Source organism: Heterodontus francisci, chromosome 7 (genome assembly GCF_036365525.1).
Source record: "Heterodontus francisci isolate sHetFra1 chromosome 7, sHetFra1.hap1, whole genome shotgun sequence".
Classification (NCBI taxonomy): Eukaryota; Metazoa; Chordata; class Chondrichthyes; order Heterodontiformes; family Heterodontidae; genus Heterodontus; species Heterodontus francisci.
Window position 1 is genome coordinate 130,291,746 of NC_090377.1, and position 14,759 is coordinate 130,306,504.

At 48.1% G+C, this 14,759-nt stretch overlaps 1 protein-coding gene across 1 annotated transcript in view; it reads right to left on the reverse strand.

The window, feature by feature from the left end:
• LOC137371789 (uncharacterized) overlaps positions 1-14,520 on the reverse strand; it is a 36,743-nt gene extending 22,223 nt beyond the window's left edge. Inside the window, exons 1-2 of the mRNA XM_068034663.1 lie at positions 13,288-14,520; positions 5,218-5,359 (exon numbers count right to left, since the gene is read on the reverse strand). Of these exons, the coding sequence (XP_067890764.1) occupies positions 5,218-5,359; positions 13,288-14,203 (1,058 nt within the window). The 5' untranslated portion in view covers positions 14,204-14,520. The remainder of the gene's footprint in view (positions 1-5,217; positions 5,360-13,287) is intronic.
• Positions 14,521-14,759: the final 239 nt, after the last annotated feature.

Genomic DNA, 14,759 nt, shown 5'->3' on the forward strand with positions numbered 1-14,759 from the left:
AGGTTGTCAGTCTAATGGCTGCTTGCATTTTTATGGTCTTGAAAAATGATGGAAACTCACCATAAAGACAAGTCACAGAATCACAGAATTATTGCAGCTATGAAGGAGGCCAATCAGCCCGTCGTGTCTGCACCGACTCTCCAAATGAGTAATTCACCACCTTCCTCACCTTCTCCCCGTAACCCTGCACGTTCTTCCTTTTCAGATAACAATCTAATTCCCTTTTGAATGTTTCGATTAATCCTGCCTGTGCAAGATAGTTCACTGCTTGGTGTAATGTTTTGAAATGTATAAGCTTAAGTGGAAGTGATTATAATAAGTAATAATGCTTTAAGATACTGTTAAAGTAATTGTAATATGTGTAAGCTCATTTAAACATGCTATGAGGCTGAGAACGAAGCCTGATACTGAGCCAAGGTTTTAAAAAAAGCTGGCAGCAAAAGACAAACCTTGAGTTAAATATGGAAAGGATGTAGTGGTATGTTAAAACTAACAGATAATGAAAAACAGAACATTAATTAAGTTACAATTAAAGCAGAAGGTTTAAAGCTTCTAAGATCTGTTATCACTAGAGTAAAAGACATTGTAACTCATGTAACAACTGTTTGTATGAAGTATCTAGATAAGGAATAAATAAGTTGCAAATAAATGGAACAAAGTGATGTCAGAAAATTAAGCATAAATTTAACGTTAAGGTTTTTAAAAATGATGATTAAACATAGAAACATAGAAAATAGGAACAGGAGAAGGGCATTCGGCCCTTCGAGCCTGCTCCGCCATTCATTATGATCATGGCTGATGATCCAACTCAGTAACCCGTTCCCGCTTTCACCCCATACCCTTTGATCCCTTTAGACCCAAGAGCTATATCTAACTCCTTCTTGAAAACATACAATGTTTTGGCCTCAACTGCTTTCCAGTGAATTCCACAGGCTCACCACTCTGGGTGAAAACATTTCTCCTCATCTCAGTTCTGAAAGGTTTATCCCGTATCCTTAGACTATGACCCCTGGTTCTGGACTGCCCCACCATTGGGAACATCCTTCCTGCATCTACCCTGTCAAGTCCTGTTAGAATTTTATAGGTTTCTATGAGATCCCCCCCTCACTGTTCTGAACTCCAGCGAATATAATCCGAACCAACTCAATCTCTCCTCATACGTCAGTCCCACTATCCCAGGAAACAGAATAAGTGAGATAGCCCAGGTGATAGTCAGTTGCCACGTAGGCTCAACGGAGAAAAAGGTATAATAGAACAGCTATTGAACATGAGAAGCAGCATGAAAAATCCAGAGGAAGAAAGAAGAGAATCTTCAGTCAACAGAACACAGCAAGAGAAAGAGAGACTATGCCACAATTACTTGCAGAGCTACTGCCGAGGTTTTGAGGAACAAACTGTGACTATTGTCTTTAAGTATTACTTCTTTGCATTGAATGTAAATACTTAATAAATCTGCTACACTTATAACCTGGGCCCATAGTGGTTTGTTGTACTCACGGACAAGTCACCCTTGTTGGTTTAAATTGAATCCTGAAAGCAGCAGGAAAGCTACCCCTGCACCACACTCTCAGGCCGTGCATTCCAGACCTTAATCACTCGCTGTGTGAAAAGTTTTTCCTCATGTCAAGTGCTTGATTTTGTGAGTGGTAGACATCAAGCAGCATGTTCTAGCACTAAGTGAAGAACAAATGTTGGGAAATGTCAGAGCTAATCGTTATTTCTGGATTTAACAATTGTCCACAAAATCCCTGTCAACACCACTTAAAACATCAGCCACTAGAAAATTGTTTCAGTGATGTATTTTGTCAATATCAGTCTTTGCCCCTATAATTTTCTTTCCTCTTCTATTTAAAAGTGCTAATTCCTTACCCTGGGTCCTTGCCCAAGCAGTCATTCTTCATGTGTGAACCAAGAATTTCTTCCTTAATAAATTCCAGTTCCTAGTAGGCATGGCTCACAGCAAAAAGTGTTCCAAATTTGGTACAAACTAGCACTAAATTGGCAATGTCATTCAAAGGTTGTAGAAATTAAAGTAGGAAGCAATTTTCTTTGATTGTTGAGGCTGTGTAGAGAGTGTATTACTGTGCGCGTATTTGTGAATTGCCCATATTGGGAGCACTTGATGCTGACACTGGCTGGCTAAATGATAAGTGTTCATTTCCTGGCACTGACACCACTTCCTGAATGAGCATCACATTCATAGAAAAAGGACATAAAAGAAACAGGTTAAGAGAGATGGCACACTGGTGCAGCAGTTTGGGAGTTCAAGCCAGCAGAATGTGGCAGAATATGGAATTTCTTCTACAATCCTCAAACAGTGAGTTGTTGCTGTATAAAGATTTCCCTCTGGTGCAGAAGGGAAAAATGAAGGGTTAGTTGTTGTGGCTTGCTCTCGTGTGCATCTAATTGATTATTTATAGATAGAGGAATGAGATTAGGTCACAAATCTCCACCTGTAGGCTAAACATGGAAGGAGGATTCTGGTGAAGGAGAAAATTGATATGCTTTAAACCAGTTAAGATGAAATTAGTCATGTCTCAGTGGGTACCACTCTCACCTCTGAGTGGGAAGATCAATGATTCAAGTCCCACTCCAGAGACTCGAGCACATAATCAAAGCTAACAATCGAGTGTAATACTGAGGGAGTGCAGCACTGTCAGAGATGCAGGGCTGAATTTGTTCTGGCGACCGGGATTCCGGCGGCAGGCCAGAAGGTCGAGGAAGACCCTGCCTTGGTACTCCATCAGACCATAGTTGATATTTCATGGCTGGCAGGCAATTAACTGCCTGCTGTCCCTTTAAGGGATGAGTTCCCACCTCCCAGAGCTGCCAGTCAATCAGAAGGCTAGCAGTACCACCGGGAGCAGTAGTCACTGCCTGTATTGCAGGAGGCCCTGCAGTACAGAGGAGAGCGAAGACCCCGGGAGAGATGAGTGGGATCAAGGTCACCGGGGCAACAGGCAGGCTCTGGCAATAGGGTGGGGTTGGTGAGGATGGTGGTGGGGGGGCGTCTTCCTGTGTGGGAGGGGTGCCAGCCATCGCCACGGGAGGAGACCTCCGGGGTCCCTAGATTGCCTCCAAAGGAGGGAAGCCCCTAACCATGTGGGGAGGCTGCCAGAATTTACCTGGCGGTGTCACTGTTATTTCTTGTTCCTTTGGTATGTGAATGGTCTAAGCTGATTGCATATCCTACCCCCAACCTCTGCAGGATACCATGTTCCCGAGGCATGATTGAGGACTCTGATCTTCTGTCCTACTCACAATCAAGTTAATTCTCTTCCTGTTTGCCTGTCACGATGCCTTCATCTTCCCTTGTTTAGAAAACTTAGAAAAATGATGACTGGCAACATCACTAATCGCCAGCAATACCTCTGGCTTCCGGGTACTTGCTGCACTGACCGGAAGCCCGAGGAGAGACTCCTGGTCATATCGTCTCATCGTGTCAAGACTTTCAGCCTTTGTGTTGTCCTTTGCATGGACCAATCCAATATACTCATCCTGGGTATTTCCTACCATCTTTGGTGCATTACTGAATTCATGTATTGTGACAATTCGTAAATCTTGGCATATTGGAAGTCCCGTGACAGCTGGTCCAGTTGTGTCTACAATATAAAACATTTGTGGTAGCCATTCGGTGCTCCCATAACTACACTGCAAGGTTATCGTTCCAATGCACTTTATTGGAGAACCATTGTCGACAGTCAGCCTAGCCGTGGTGGGTTGTACCATAGATTCTGATTTCTTTAAGTACATGTTCTTCAGTAGATGGACGGGCAGAAAATTTGCGCTTCCTTCAGTGTCAATATTTACTCTGAGCTCATTCCTTCCACTTTTCTGCAGACATATAATCCCAATCATGGCGAATGCCTCAGATTGTGTGATCCCAATTAACTATGTGAAATACTCGCGTTGTTCGCACTAGTGCATTCTTCATCCGTGTCCTGACAATCAATCTATCTGAAGACCTGATGTAACTTTTTGAGCTTTTGTTTTGTGTTGGCACACCTTTTGTTGCATTTGCCATCCTGGCTTGTAGACTTTCTCTCTGCATGTGGTCTGCCACTATTCCTGTGCACAGTACCTGAACTCGACCTTCTACTATATCCTTGCATGCCATAAACTTTGCACAGGTCCTGGTACGCCAAACAACTGTGAATTGAGTGAGTCAGGTCACATTTGCCACAAGGCTTAGCAGACTCTTGACCCTCAGTTACCATATTAATTGTCGTAGCCACCCCCAATGTTTGTAACTGTTGGCGCCCAGCCATGGTGGCTTCAAATTTCCTTTCAACATTGAGTAGTGTTTCTATGGTGTGCCCTTCATTCGTTTCTAGCAGGTGTTTTTGAATGGTCTCTATTGGAGTAGACACGATTACTAGCTCTATAACTCATTCCGACAATTCAATATCTGCAAAGTCGCATTCTTGAGCTTTGTCTTGGCACCTTGCAACAAACTGGTCAATGGATTTATCTTACTTTTGCCGGTAGGTCAGACGCTCAAGCCTATGTACTTGGAAATTTACTTTCACCTTGAGTTGCTCCTCCAGGAATGTCCATGGCCTGGTAGGATCGTTCTGATCCTCAGCTGACAACCCTGATCTGTAGATCCATTGCAAGCCCTCGTTACCTAATGTGAACTTGCTTTTGATAGCTTACTTCTCTGGTTCACTCACTTCTTAATCCAGAAACACAGTTCCATTTATTGTCGAAACAATTTAAATTCAAACGCTTTGTCTGACGCCTTCCAGTCCATAACTGGATACCTGAAAGCCATTTTCTGAATGATCCTGCTGTTTTATAAAAATAGGACAGTTTTCTGTTTCTTTTTTTAGACAGGTTTGTTTTTGCAGACCTGCCCCTCTTAAGAGTGAGAGGACAGCAGCTGGCTTTTGTTTACACAACTTGTTTTTTTTAAACTGAGAGAGCAGTTCTTTGGTTACACAGCTTGTTCACTTTTTTAAAAAGAGAGAGCAGTATTTTTGCACAGGGCTGCATCTTGCAGTACCAGCAGCCGCCACAACAAGCCTTTTACTTTGTGCTGGACAACCAGTGGCGCTGTTGAGCTCTTCCTGCTCTATTCGGCTTAAGCCTTGCCCACAAAGCAAAAAAAAAGGGAAAGCTGAAGTAGTTATGGCTGTACTACTTTTTTACAAATGTTTTGACCCATTGCCAGATTAGTTGAAAGCTCTGATCTGGAAAATGGCCTGCTGTACTCACAAAATGTCATCATCTCCCAGGGTCCTGTCTGTGGTCCTTGCTCGCTGCACTGTTTTGGGGTCTCCTGCCAACTGCTCTCCTCCCACATCTTCAGCCACTCCAGGTAAGCAATTAGCTGTTCCTTGTTCTCGCTTGATGTGTTCTTCAGAAAAAAATCAAACATTGCCACAATGTAATATTTGGTGGTCTTCAGAAAAAATATATCCCAAATAGTGCCACGATGTAATATTACTTGTTCCTTTGGTATGTGAACGATTGTAAAATTCAAAGAGCTGCAAGCAATATCCAAAGAAAATATGGGTTTTCATTCTAACTTAACTAGAACATATGCATATATTATATATATAAAGCTACTGCAAGAGCATACCAATACACAGTTTACTCTGTTGGGCTCCATCCACAACCCCCTGGTAATGTATGATGTGACACCAATTTCTTTGGTGATCTTCTCTAACAGCTTCTTAAGGTGGTCCTCTTAAGGTTGTCCCACATGGTCTCCACATGGTGGCAGGCCCTTCAGCCTTCCATTAAATTGAGGTGGAGACAGGAAGAGGTTTTTAAGTGACCATTAATTGGCCACTTAAGGGCCTCAGCTGGCCTGGGGCAGGAAGGCCAAGAACAGCCTTTCCCTCCCTGGACTAAATTAGAAGGTGTCAAGAAGGCAACGGGCACTCCGCACCCCTGCCTTCCCGCACAATTTTATGGGTTCACCCACCTCTGTTCCTGTCCCTATGGGGCATATAATATTCAGCCAGCACACATAGAGCTGGATTTTATGGTCCTCTGGAAGGCGGGGTTTCAGGTGGGGGAGTGGCCGGACAATCTGCTTGGAGATGTCAGCCATGGAACCCGATGCTGTAATGCTACTTCCCAATTTTGTCGGAGGCAGTGAAGGGCTATGGCAGCCCTGAGGTGACAGCGTGATCATTGACACCTGTTAAATACTATTCAGCGTACATTTGAATGTCATTCATTGCGATCTTACTAGGAATTCACAATCTTGTGTTGGATGCACAGCACTCACATGCCTTCAGTTTTGCATCTTTAAAAAGTTGGCATCACCGAGACGAGAGTCCTCAGTGCCCCGAGAGGGTGAGAAAGTTTATCGGTGTTATCTGGGAGAAGTGGATGGGTAGGAGGACTCTGCAAGTGGTTTGTTTGTGAAGCGGGTTGGGTGAGAACTGGGCAAATGGCTTGTTTATGGGGGAGGGGAGAACTCAGCAAGTGGTTTATTTATGGGGGAGGGGGAGAACTCGGCAAGTGGTTTGTCTATGAAGGGGGTGGAAAACAAGGCGGCTGCTTGCAGAGAACAATTTTTTTTTTAAACAACACAGAAGTGAAGCCTCAGGGAGATATTGATGAAAGCACACTTGTTCAAATGCAAGGCTGGCAGCCTTTAAAAGATGGCGCCAGCACCTGCTCCAACACCAGGTGAAACCTCGAGCAGCATCGCCATTGCCACCCCCACCACAGGATTGGGGAGGACGACTGCCATCATTATGTTAAATGGCCATGCAGCTGTTTACAGGCAGGAGTGCCACCATTTTGCACACCTGCTGCTGCTCTCGGCAGTGGGATAATAAAATTCAGCCCATAGAATCGAGGCCCCATCTGGCCCTTTCGGTGAACATAAAATATCCCATGACGCTATTTCAAAGAAGAGCAGGGGAGTTCTCCCTGCTGTCCTAGCCAATATTTATCCTTCAACCAACAGCACTAAAACAGATTACCTAGTCATTATCACATTACTATTTTTGTGACCTTGCTGTGCCCAAATTAACTGCCCCGTTTTCTACATTACAACAGTGACTACAATTCAAAAGTACGTCATTGGCAGTAGAGCACTTTTGGATGCACTGAAGTCATGAAAGGCACTATATAATTGAAAGTTAATTCTTTTCTTTTTAATTATTTTGCTTTGGATGAAACAAGGTATGATTTATTTCAGAAGCACTTTTGTTGAGCCATTGATAGCTCCTTGGTCCCATATCCATAGAAGTGATACCTGTATGTTTAATTCTTGTGCTAATACTTCAAACCCCTCTTGCGAATGTCACTTCACACTCTCTTTCTAAGTTTCTGCATTACCACTGCAATACGTATTTGCACAAAAGCTCATTCACATTAATTTGACAGTACTTCACTCATTATGGACATCATTCCCGACATGTTAATTCAGTTGGAAAATATTGAAACTCCTGCATCAGCAAATGACGTATAGGCAAAAAGCAAAATGCAGTAATACCCAATTAACAGAAACCATAAAACACAGTGAAAAATCAGGCTCCCACAGACTGACAGTTCACTTCTGTAATCAGGCTCTTACTCTCAAAAGTAATTTACATTTTATTGCAATGATTTGCTTTCATTTAATTGGTTACTTTGCTAAATCAGTCAGGTACACAGGAATGGAAATTTAGCTTTCATGGTAAAATTCTCAATGAAATGGAGGAATGCTGGGCTAAAAATTGGTTTGCCCCATTTTCCGGGTGCAGGGATCATGATTTGTGATCTGCCTGCGTCGGTTCTGGGAGAAACAGAAAGCACATAACTTTCATGCTGCCTCCTCATTTGAATGATTGTGGCTTGCAGTCCTCTGCAACCTACGCTGCTGGCTGGCTGGCTGCACGCAAAACAAGAAGCACGTGTTCGAGCTAGCTGCCAGCTCTGAAAGGCAGTCTGTCCCTTTTAAGGAGGTTGCAAGGGAGAACTGAAAGGCTGTATTTTATGGGCCCCCTTGAGGCGGGGTCGGAGTCGAGGAGCTCATTGAATCACGATGGGTGTTGGGGGATGGAGGGCCTGTCGCCAAGCGATTTTGCTGGGAGCAGGAGAAGTCAACGATGGCCTTCCTCCCAGAGGTCAATTGAGGCCCTTAAGTGGCCTATTAATGACCATTTAAGGGCCTCTTCCCACTGCCGCTGGGATCCAACCTGCAGTGGAGGGTACCTCTACTATGTGAGGAGAGCACTTTGTAAAACGAGGTGCGCTCTCTGTGGGCTTGGGGGAATCCCTCCTTTGTAGGCAATCTGTGGCCAACAGAGGACCCCAGTTGGTAAAACCTGCAGCTCCATGGACTCCCCCTCCCCCTGGACCTCATGCCCACGCTCCCATCCCATCTCACTTACCTGATATCCAGGGTTATAGTGTTGGGCCTGGGTCCAAGGCCTCTGCAATACTAGCTGTGGCCACCACTCAGTGACGCTGCTCATACTGCTGAGCTGCTGGCCCTGTGATTGGCTGGCAGCTCTTAGAGGTGGGACAGGGATCCCGGTGTGGGACATTTAGGTTTGAAGACACCAAAAGATCGCTTGAGTTGGGGGGTGGCACAAATAGCCCAAGGCGAGGCACCCCCGCCTTTTCAGCCTGGCACCAAGAGCCACACTTCCTCCACAAAATCCAGCCTGAAGTCTGCAAAAAAGTCATATTTGAAGATTGAAGGTGAAGAAAAATAGAGCATCAGCCTAGGGAGAGGGCTCCGAGATTCAGCGATTCCATACTGGAGGCACTGGTCACAAAGGTGGACTCAATGAGAGAGGCTATGTTTCCATGGGGAGTCAGGAGGACTTCACGCCAGATCCTCTGAAGGGATTGGGAGCAGGTGGCAAAGGAGGTCACAGCACACACAAGAGGAAGAGAAAGAGCAACCCCACACCAGTGATGAGGAAGCACTGTCACTTGATCTGACAGTTGCAGCTACAAGTTCAGATCCTGATACTGCACGTGACCTAGAGAGTCGGGATCTGTACATGGCGAGTCACGGAGCATGAGTGGGCTGCACCCAGGCTGGGCAAAAGGGTAGCTTATGTGCCAGTTCCACAAAGGGTGAGGTTGTAATTACGTTCTACCGCAGGGGACAGATGAGAACTTCAATGGGGCAGCCAATAGGAGAAGGCTGATGAGCATGCACAACGAGATGCTTGGTGCATTGGCAAGCATGCCAGATAACCTCTGTCACTGTCGAGAAGCATGGAGGAGTCCAGCTCCGATGCGGCACAGGGCATCGTGCAGACCTTAGAGCCTATCCTTTGAACCATGGAAGTGGTGGCCAACTCCATGATGACACTCGCAGACCCAACCGTGATAAAGCGTCTGGTGGCCGCTGTCTCATCTTCCATCGTAGTCCAAGCAGATGCTACCCAAAGTCTCAGTGCTGCAGTGGAAACTCAGACTGAGGTCATAAGATCCATAATTGCTTCTGTGCAGGCTAGGCCTGCTGCCATCATGGCTGCAGATCTCCGTGATCAAATGAGCTGGCAGGGTCTCACAGCAGTTCAGAAATCTGTGCTCCAGCAGATTACTAGCCTTGTGGAGACACTATCCTGTGGGAGTAGCAGTGGCTCTGTAGAGCATGAACTTTTTTTTTTTATTTTTATTTCCAAAATATACTTTATTCATAAACATCTGTAAAATTTACATTGCCAGACAGTTTCCAAACAGCACCAAAAAATACAAACATTGCAAGGGAGATCAGTTTCCTTCAATACTGTCATGAGTTTCTTCCCAACCCTTCCGTTTCACAATTGTCATGTCAATTACAGTTTTACATTTACAGCAATTGAGAATATTAACGATACAGTTCGAGGGGTTTCCCATGGATCCAGCCCCTCAGTCCAGCTTGGTGGGGGAACCTTACACAGTGGTCTTTCCCCATTGAGCCTTTGCTGCGGCTGCCCCAAGCTTTAGTGCGTCCCTCAGCACGTAGTCCTGGACCTTGGAATGTGCCAGTCTGCAACATTCGGTGGTGGACAACTCTTTGCGCTGGAAGACCAGCAAGTTTCGGGCAGACCAAAGGGCGTCTTTCACCGAATTGATAGTCCTCCAGCAGCAGTTGATGTTTGTCTCGGTGTGCGTCCCTGGGAACAGCCCGTAGAGCACAGACTCCTGTGTTACAGAGCTGCTTGGGATGAACCTTGACAAAAACCACTGCATCTCTTTCCACACCTGCTTTGCAAAGGCACATTCCAGGAGGAGGTGGGCGGCTGTCTCTTCCCCACCACAGCCAACGCGGGGGCACTGTGCGGAGGGGGCGAGACTTCGGGTGTGCATGAAGGATCTGACGGGGAGGGCCCTTCTCACCACCAGCCAAGCTGCGTCTTGGTGCTTGTTTGAAAGTTCTGGTGATGAGGCATTCCACCAAATGACTTTGACGGTCTGCTCGGGGAACCATCCGACAGGATCCACCGTTTCCTTTTCCCGTAGGGCCTTGAGGACATTCCGTGCAGACCACTGCCTGATGGACCGGTGGTCAAAGGTGTTTTCCCGCAGAAACTGCTCCACGAAGGATAGGTGGTACGGCACGTCCCAACTGCATGGAGCGTTCCGCGGCAATGTGACCAGGCCCATCCTTCGCAACACCGGGGACAGATAGAACCTCAGCACGTAGTGACACTTGGAGTTTGCGTACTGGGGGTCTACACACTGCTTGATGCAGCCGCACACGAAGGTGGTCATCAGGATGAGGGCCGCGTTGGGTACATTTTTCCCGCCCTTGTCCAGAGATTTGAACATCGTGTCCCTCCGGACCCGGTCCATTTTAGATCCCCAGACGAAGCGGAAAATGGCTCGGGTGACTGCCACGGCGCAGGAGTGGGGTATGGGCCAGACCTGCGCCACGTAGAGCAACAACGTGAGCGCCTCGCACCTGATGACCAGGTTCTTACCCACAATGGAGAGAGATCGCTGCCCCCACATGCCCAACTTTTGTCGTACCTTGGCTACTCGCTCCTCCCATGTTTTGGTGCACGCCCCGGCCCTTCCGAACCATATCCCCAGCACCTTCAGGTAATCTGACCTGACGGTGAAGGGGACAAAGGATCGGTCAGCCCAGTTGCCAAAGAACATGGCCTCGCTCTTGCCGTGGTTAACTTTGGCTCCCGAGGCCAGTTCGAACTGGTCGCAGATGCTCATCAGTCTGCGCACGGACAGCGGATCCGAGCAGAAAACGGCGACGTCATCCATGTACAGGGAGGTTTTGACCTGAGTGCCTCCGCTGCCTGGGATTGTCACCCCTCTTATGCTCGCATCCTTCCTAATAGACTCAGCAAAGGGTTCAATACAGCAAACAAACAAGACCGGGAACAGAGGGCAGCCCTGTCTGACTCCAGATTTGATCAGGAAACTTTCCGATTCCCACCCGTTGATTGAGACTGCGCTACTGATGTTTGTGTAGAGCAGTTGGATCCAATTGCAGATTCCCTCCCCAAACCCCATTTTGGAAAGCACGTCCATCATGTAGGTGTGCGATATCCTGTCAAAAGCCTTCTCCTGGTCCAGGCTGATGAGGCAGGTGTCCACCCTCCTGTCCCGTACGTAGGCGATCGTATCCCTGAGTAGCGCGAGACTATCAGAGATCTTCCTGCCGGGTACAGTACAGGTCTGATCGGGGTGAATCACCAACTCCAGAGCAGACTTGACTCGACTGGCTATGACTTTGGACAGAATCTTGTAATCAACATTAAGCAGTGAGATGGGCCGCCAATTTCTGATTTCTGCCCTCTCCCCCTTCTGCTTGTAAATGAGGGTGATGATGCCTTTTCTCATGGATTCTGACATGCTGCCGGCCAGGAGCATACTCTCGTATACTTCCAGCAGGTCCGGGCTGACCCAGTCCCACAGGGCCGAGTACAACTCGACCGGTAAGCCGTCGCTCCCGGGAGTTTTACTCGTCTCGAAAGACTCGACGGCCTTTGTCAGCTCATCCAGAATTAGCGGCTTGTCCAGTCTCTCCCTCCTGCTGTCATCTAAGACCTCTGTGATAGATGACAGGAAGGACTGGGAGGCTCTGCTGTCTGTGGGCTTCGCGTCATACAGCCCAGCATAAAAGGATTTGCTGATCCTTAGTATGTCGGACTGCGAAGACGTTACCGAGCCATCTTCTTCCTTCAGGCTGCTGATAACAGAGCTCTCTCTGTGTACCTTTTGGAAGAAGTAACGCGAGCACGTCTCATCCTGCTCGATGGAGCGGACTCTGGACCTGAAGATGATCTTGGAGGCCTCCTTGGCAAAGAGCGAGGCCTGCTGGCTCTTCACCTCTTGGAGGTCCTCCTTGACCTCGACCCCCATTGACTGCAACCGGAGTAGATTTTGCATAATTTTCTGGAGTCGGGACAGTTCCCTCTGTCTCTCTCTCGCCTTCTGAACACCTTTGTGGATGAAGAACCTCTTGATGTTCTCCTTAATCGCTTCCCACCAGTGAACTGGAGACTCAAAGAGGGGTTTCACGGTCCTCCAACCATTGTAATCCCTTTTGAGTTCCTCAACGTTCTCTGGGGTCAGCAGTGTCGCATTGAGCTTCCACGTCCCTCTGCCAACCCGCTGGTCGTCCTGTAAGTGACAGTCGGCCAGTAAGAGGCAGTGGTCGGAGAAGAACACCGGCTTGACGTCGGTGGATCCAACCGTGACAGCACGGGACACAAACAGGAAGTCAATCCTGGAACGGGCAGACCCGTCCGATCTTGACCATGTGTATCTGCGCTGCGCTCCGTCTGCAGGTTTGCTGAAGACGTCGTGCAGTTTGGCATCCTTAACTGTTTCTATTAGGAATCTGGACGTAGCGTCCAGTTTGCTGTCGTCACTGCCGGATCGTCCAGCCGCATCGATGATGCAGTTGAAGTCACCGCCTAGGATGACCGGCCTGGACGTCGCCAGCAGCAGTGGGAGCTGCTGGAAGACGGTCAGCCGCTCGCTGCGTTGTACCGGGGCGTACACGTTGATCAACCGGAGCGGAGCGTTGTTGTACATCACGTCTGCTACGAGGAGGCGGCCGCCCACCACCTCCTTAACTTCGGAGATGGTGAAGTCACCTCCCCGCAGCAGAATACCCAGGCCGGAGGAGCGACAGTCATTACCCCCCGACCAGATCGATGGCCCGTGGGACCACCATCGCGACCACTGCCTGTAGGTGCTGAGGTGTGGTATTCCACACTCCTGCAGAAACAGTAGGTCAGCTTTGACCTTGGCAAGGTAATCCAAGGTTGAAACACATCGCATAGTAGATTTAATGCTACGCACATTAATGGAAGCAATTCTTACACCCATTTTTTACTAAAAATTAGTTGTTGCTTCCCATACCATTTGTCCTCGCAAGTCCCAGTGCTTCCCCTTCGGGATGTTCCTGCATACCCATTGTATGCGCAAGCAGTTTCACGTTGGTTGGGCTCAGAAACCCCTCCTGATTTTTCATGCAGGGTTTGTGCCGCTCGGGTGACATCGGGGGGGTCTTGTAGGCAGAGAGCATTGGGTTGTCCTCAGCTGCTTCCATCTGTTCCTCCTCAAAAACATCACAGCTCCCGGTCTCCCGGAGCTCAGGTGCGCCAGACGTGTCTTTGCTCCCGGTGTCCCGGAGCTGAGATGCGTTGGCCACGTCGTTACGTGTGGGGAATTGGGGTTGGGGCATGCCGGGCCCATCACAGCTTCCAGTGCCCGGGGGCTGGGATGCTTTATCATCCATCTCGGAGTTCTGCCGCCTCTTTTGAAGGGGCTGTCGTTCCAGCATTTCCCCGTCCAGTGAAGAGGAGTTGTTGCAGTCTGATTCAGAAGAGAGCCTCCTCTTGCCACTGGTTTGGGTGGTGGCTTTGGGATGTTTTTTCTTTGTGGTTTTCCTCTGGACCACTTGCCACTGACCTGTTTGTCCATCTGCTGCCTCCTCCTCCATTGATTCTGTCTGTGGAGTCGGGGTTTCCGGGCGCTGGGTAGGTGCTGGGCCGTTGGTTTCAGCCGCCTCCCCTTCCTTCTCAGGTTGAAGTTCCTCACTGCGGAGAAGGTTGCTGGTCTCCTTTCGAACAGCGGACGCCATCATCGAACCTTCTCCCGGCCTTTCCTTGGACCTTGCCGCCTGAGCATAGCTGAGGCAACGTTTGGGGCAGGTCTTGTAGAGATGGCCTGCCGCACCGCACAAGTTGCAACACTTAGTCTGCTTACAGTCCTTGGTCTGATGGCCTTCCTCCTTGCAGTTCTTGCAAACAACCGTGCTGCAGTTGGCTGCCATGTGACCAGTTTTGCCACAGGTGCGGCAAACTCTGGGCTGCCCAGCGTAAACCAAGAAGCCTCGACTTCCCCCGATAGCAAAGCTGGAGGGAGGGTGGATGATGGCTCCACTGGGATCTGTAGAGCATGAACCTGCTGTCCTCTCTCAAGGTGACAGCAATCATACTCCAACACTGCCACTTTGTCAGTGTCAGACTGCTGCCATCCAAGTCAAGGTGATGCCGTCCAAAGGTGGGCCCTCAAGGCCCAGAGCTTTTTGAGGGCGTCCTGCAAGGCCATCTGCAGTCTCCCTCAGTGAAAGTCAGCAAGCTTCCACTAGCCTGGCTAGAGTCACTGGAATAGCACTGCATAGAAGCACAAAGACAGGCAAGGGCACACATTAGACAGACACTAAAGGAAAACACAAGCATGAGTGGTTCATTGTTGTTTGTGTTACGAACAGGTAGTTAATCTTTTTTTTCTCTGAACAAATTTCCCTGTTTTTCCAACCACCTGTCCATAAATAGATTAGTGATTGAATTTCTTTCCCTCCCTTAAACCCGAATAATAAGTGACCA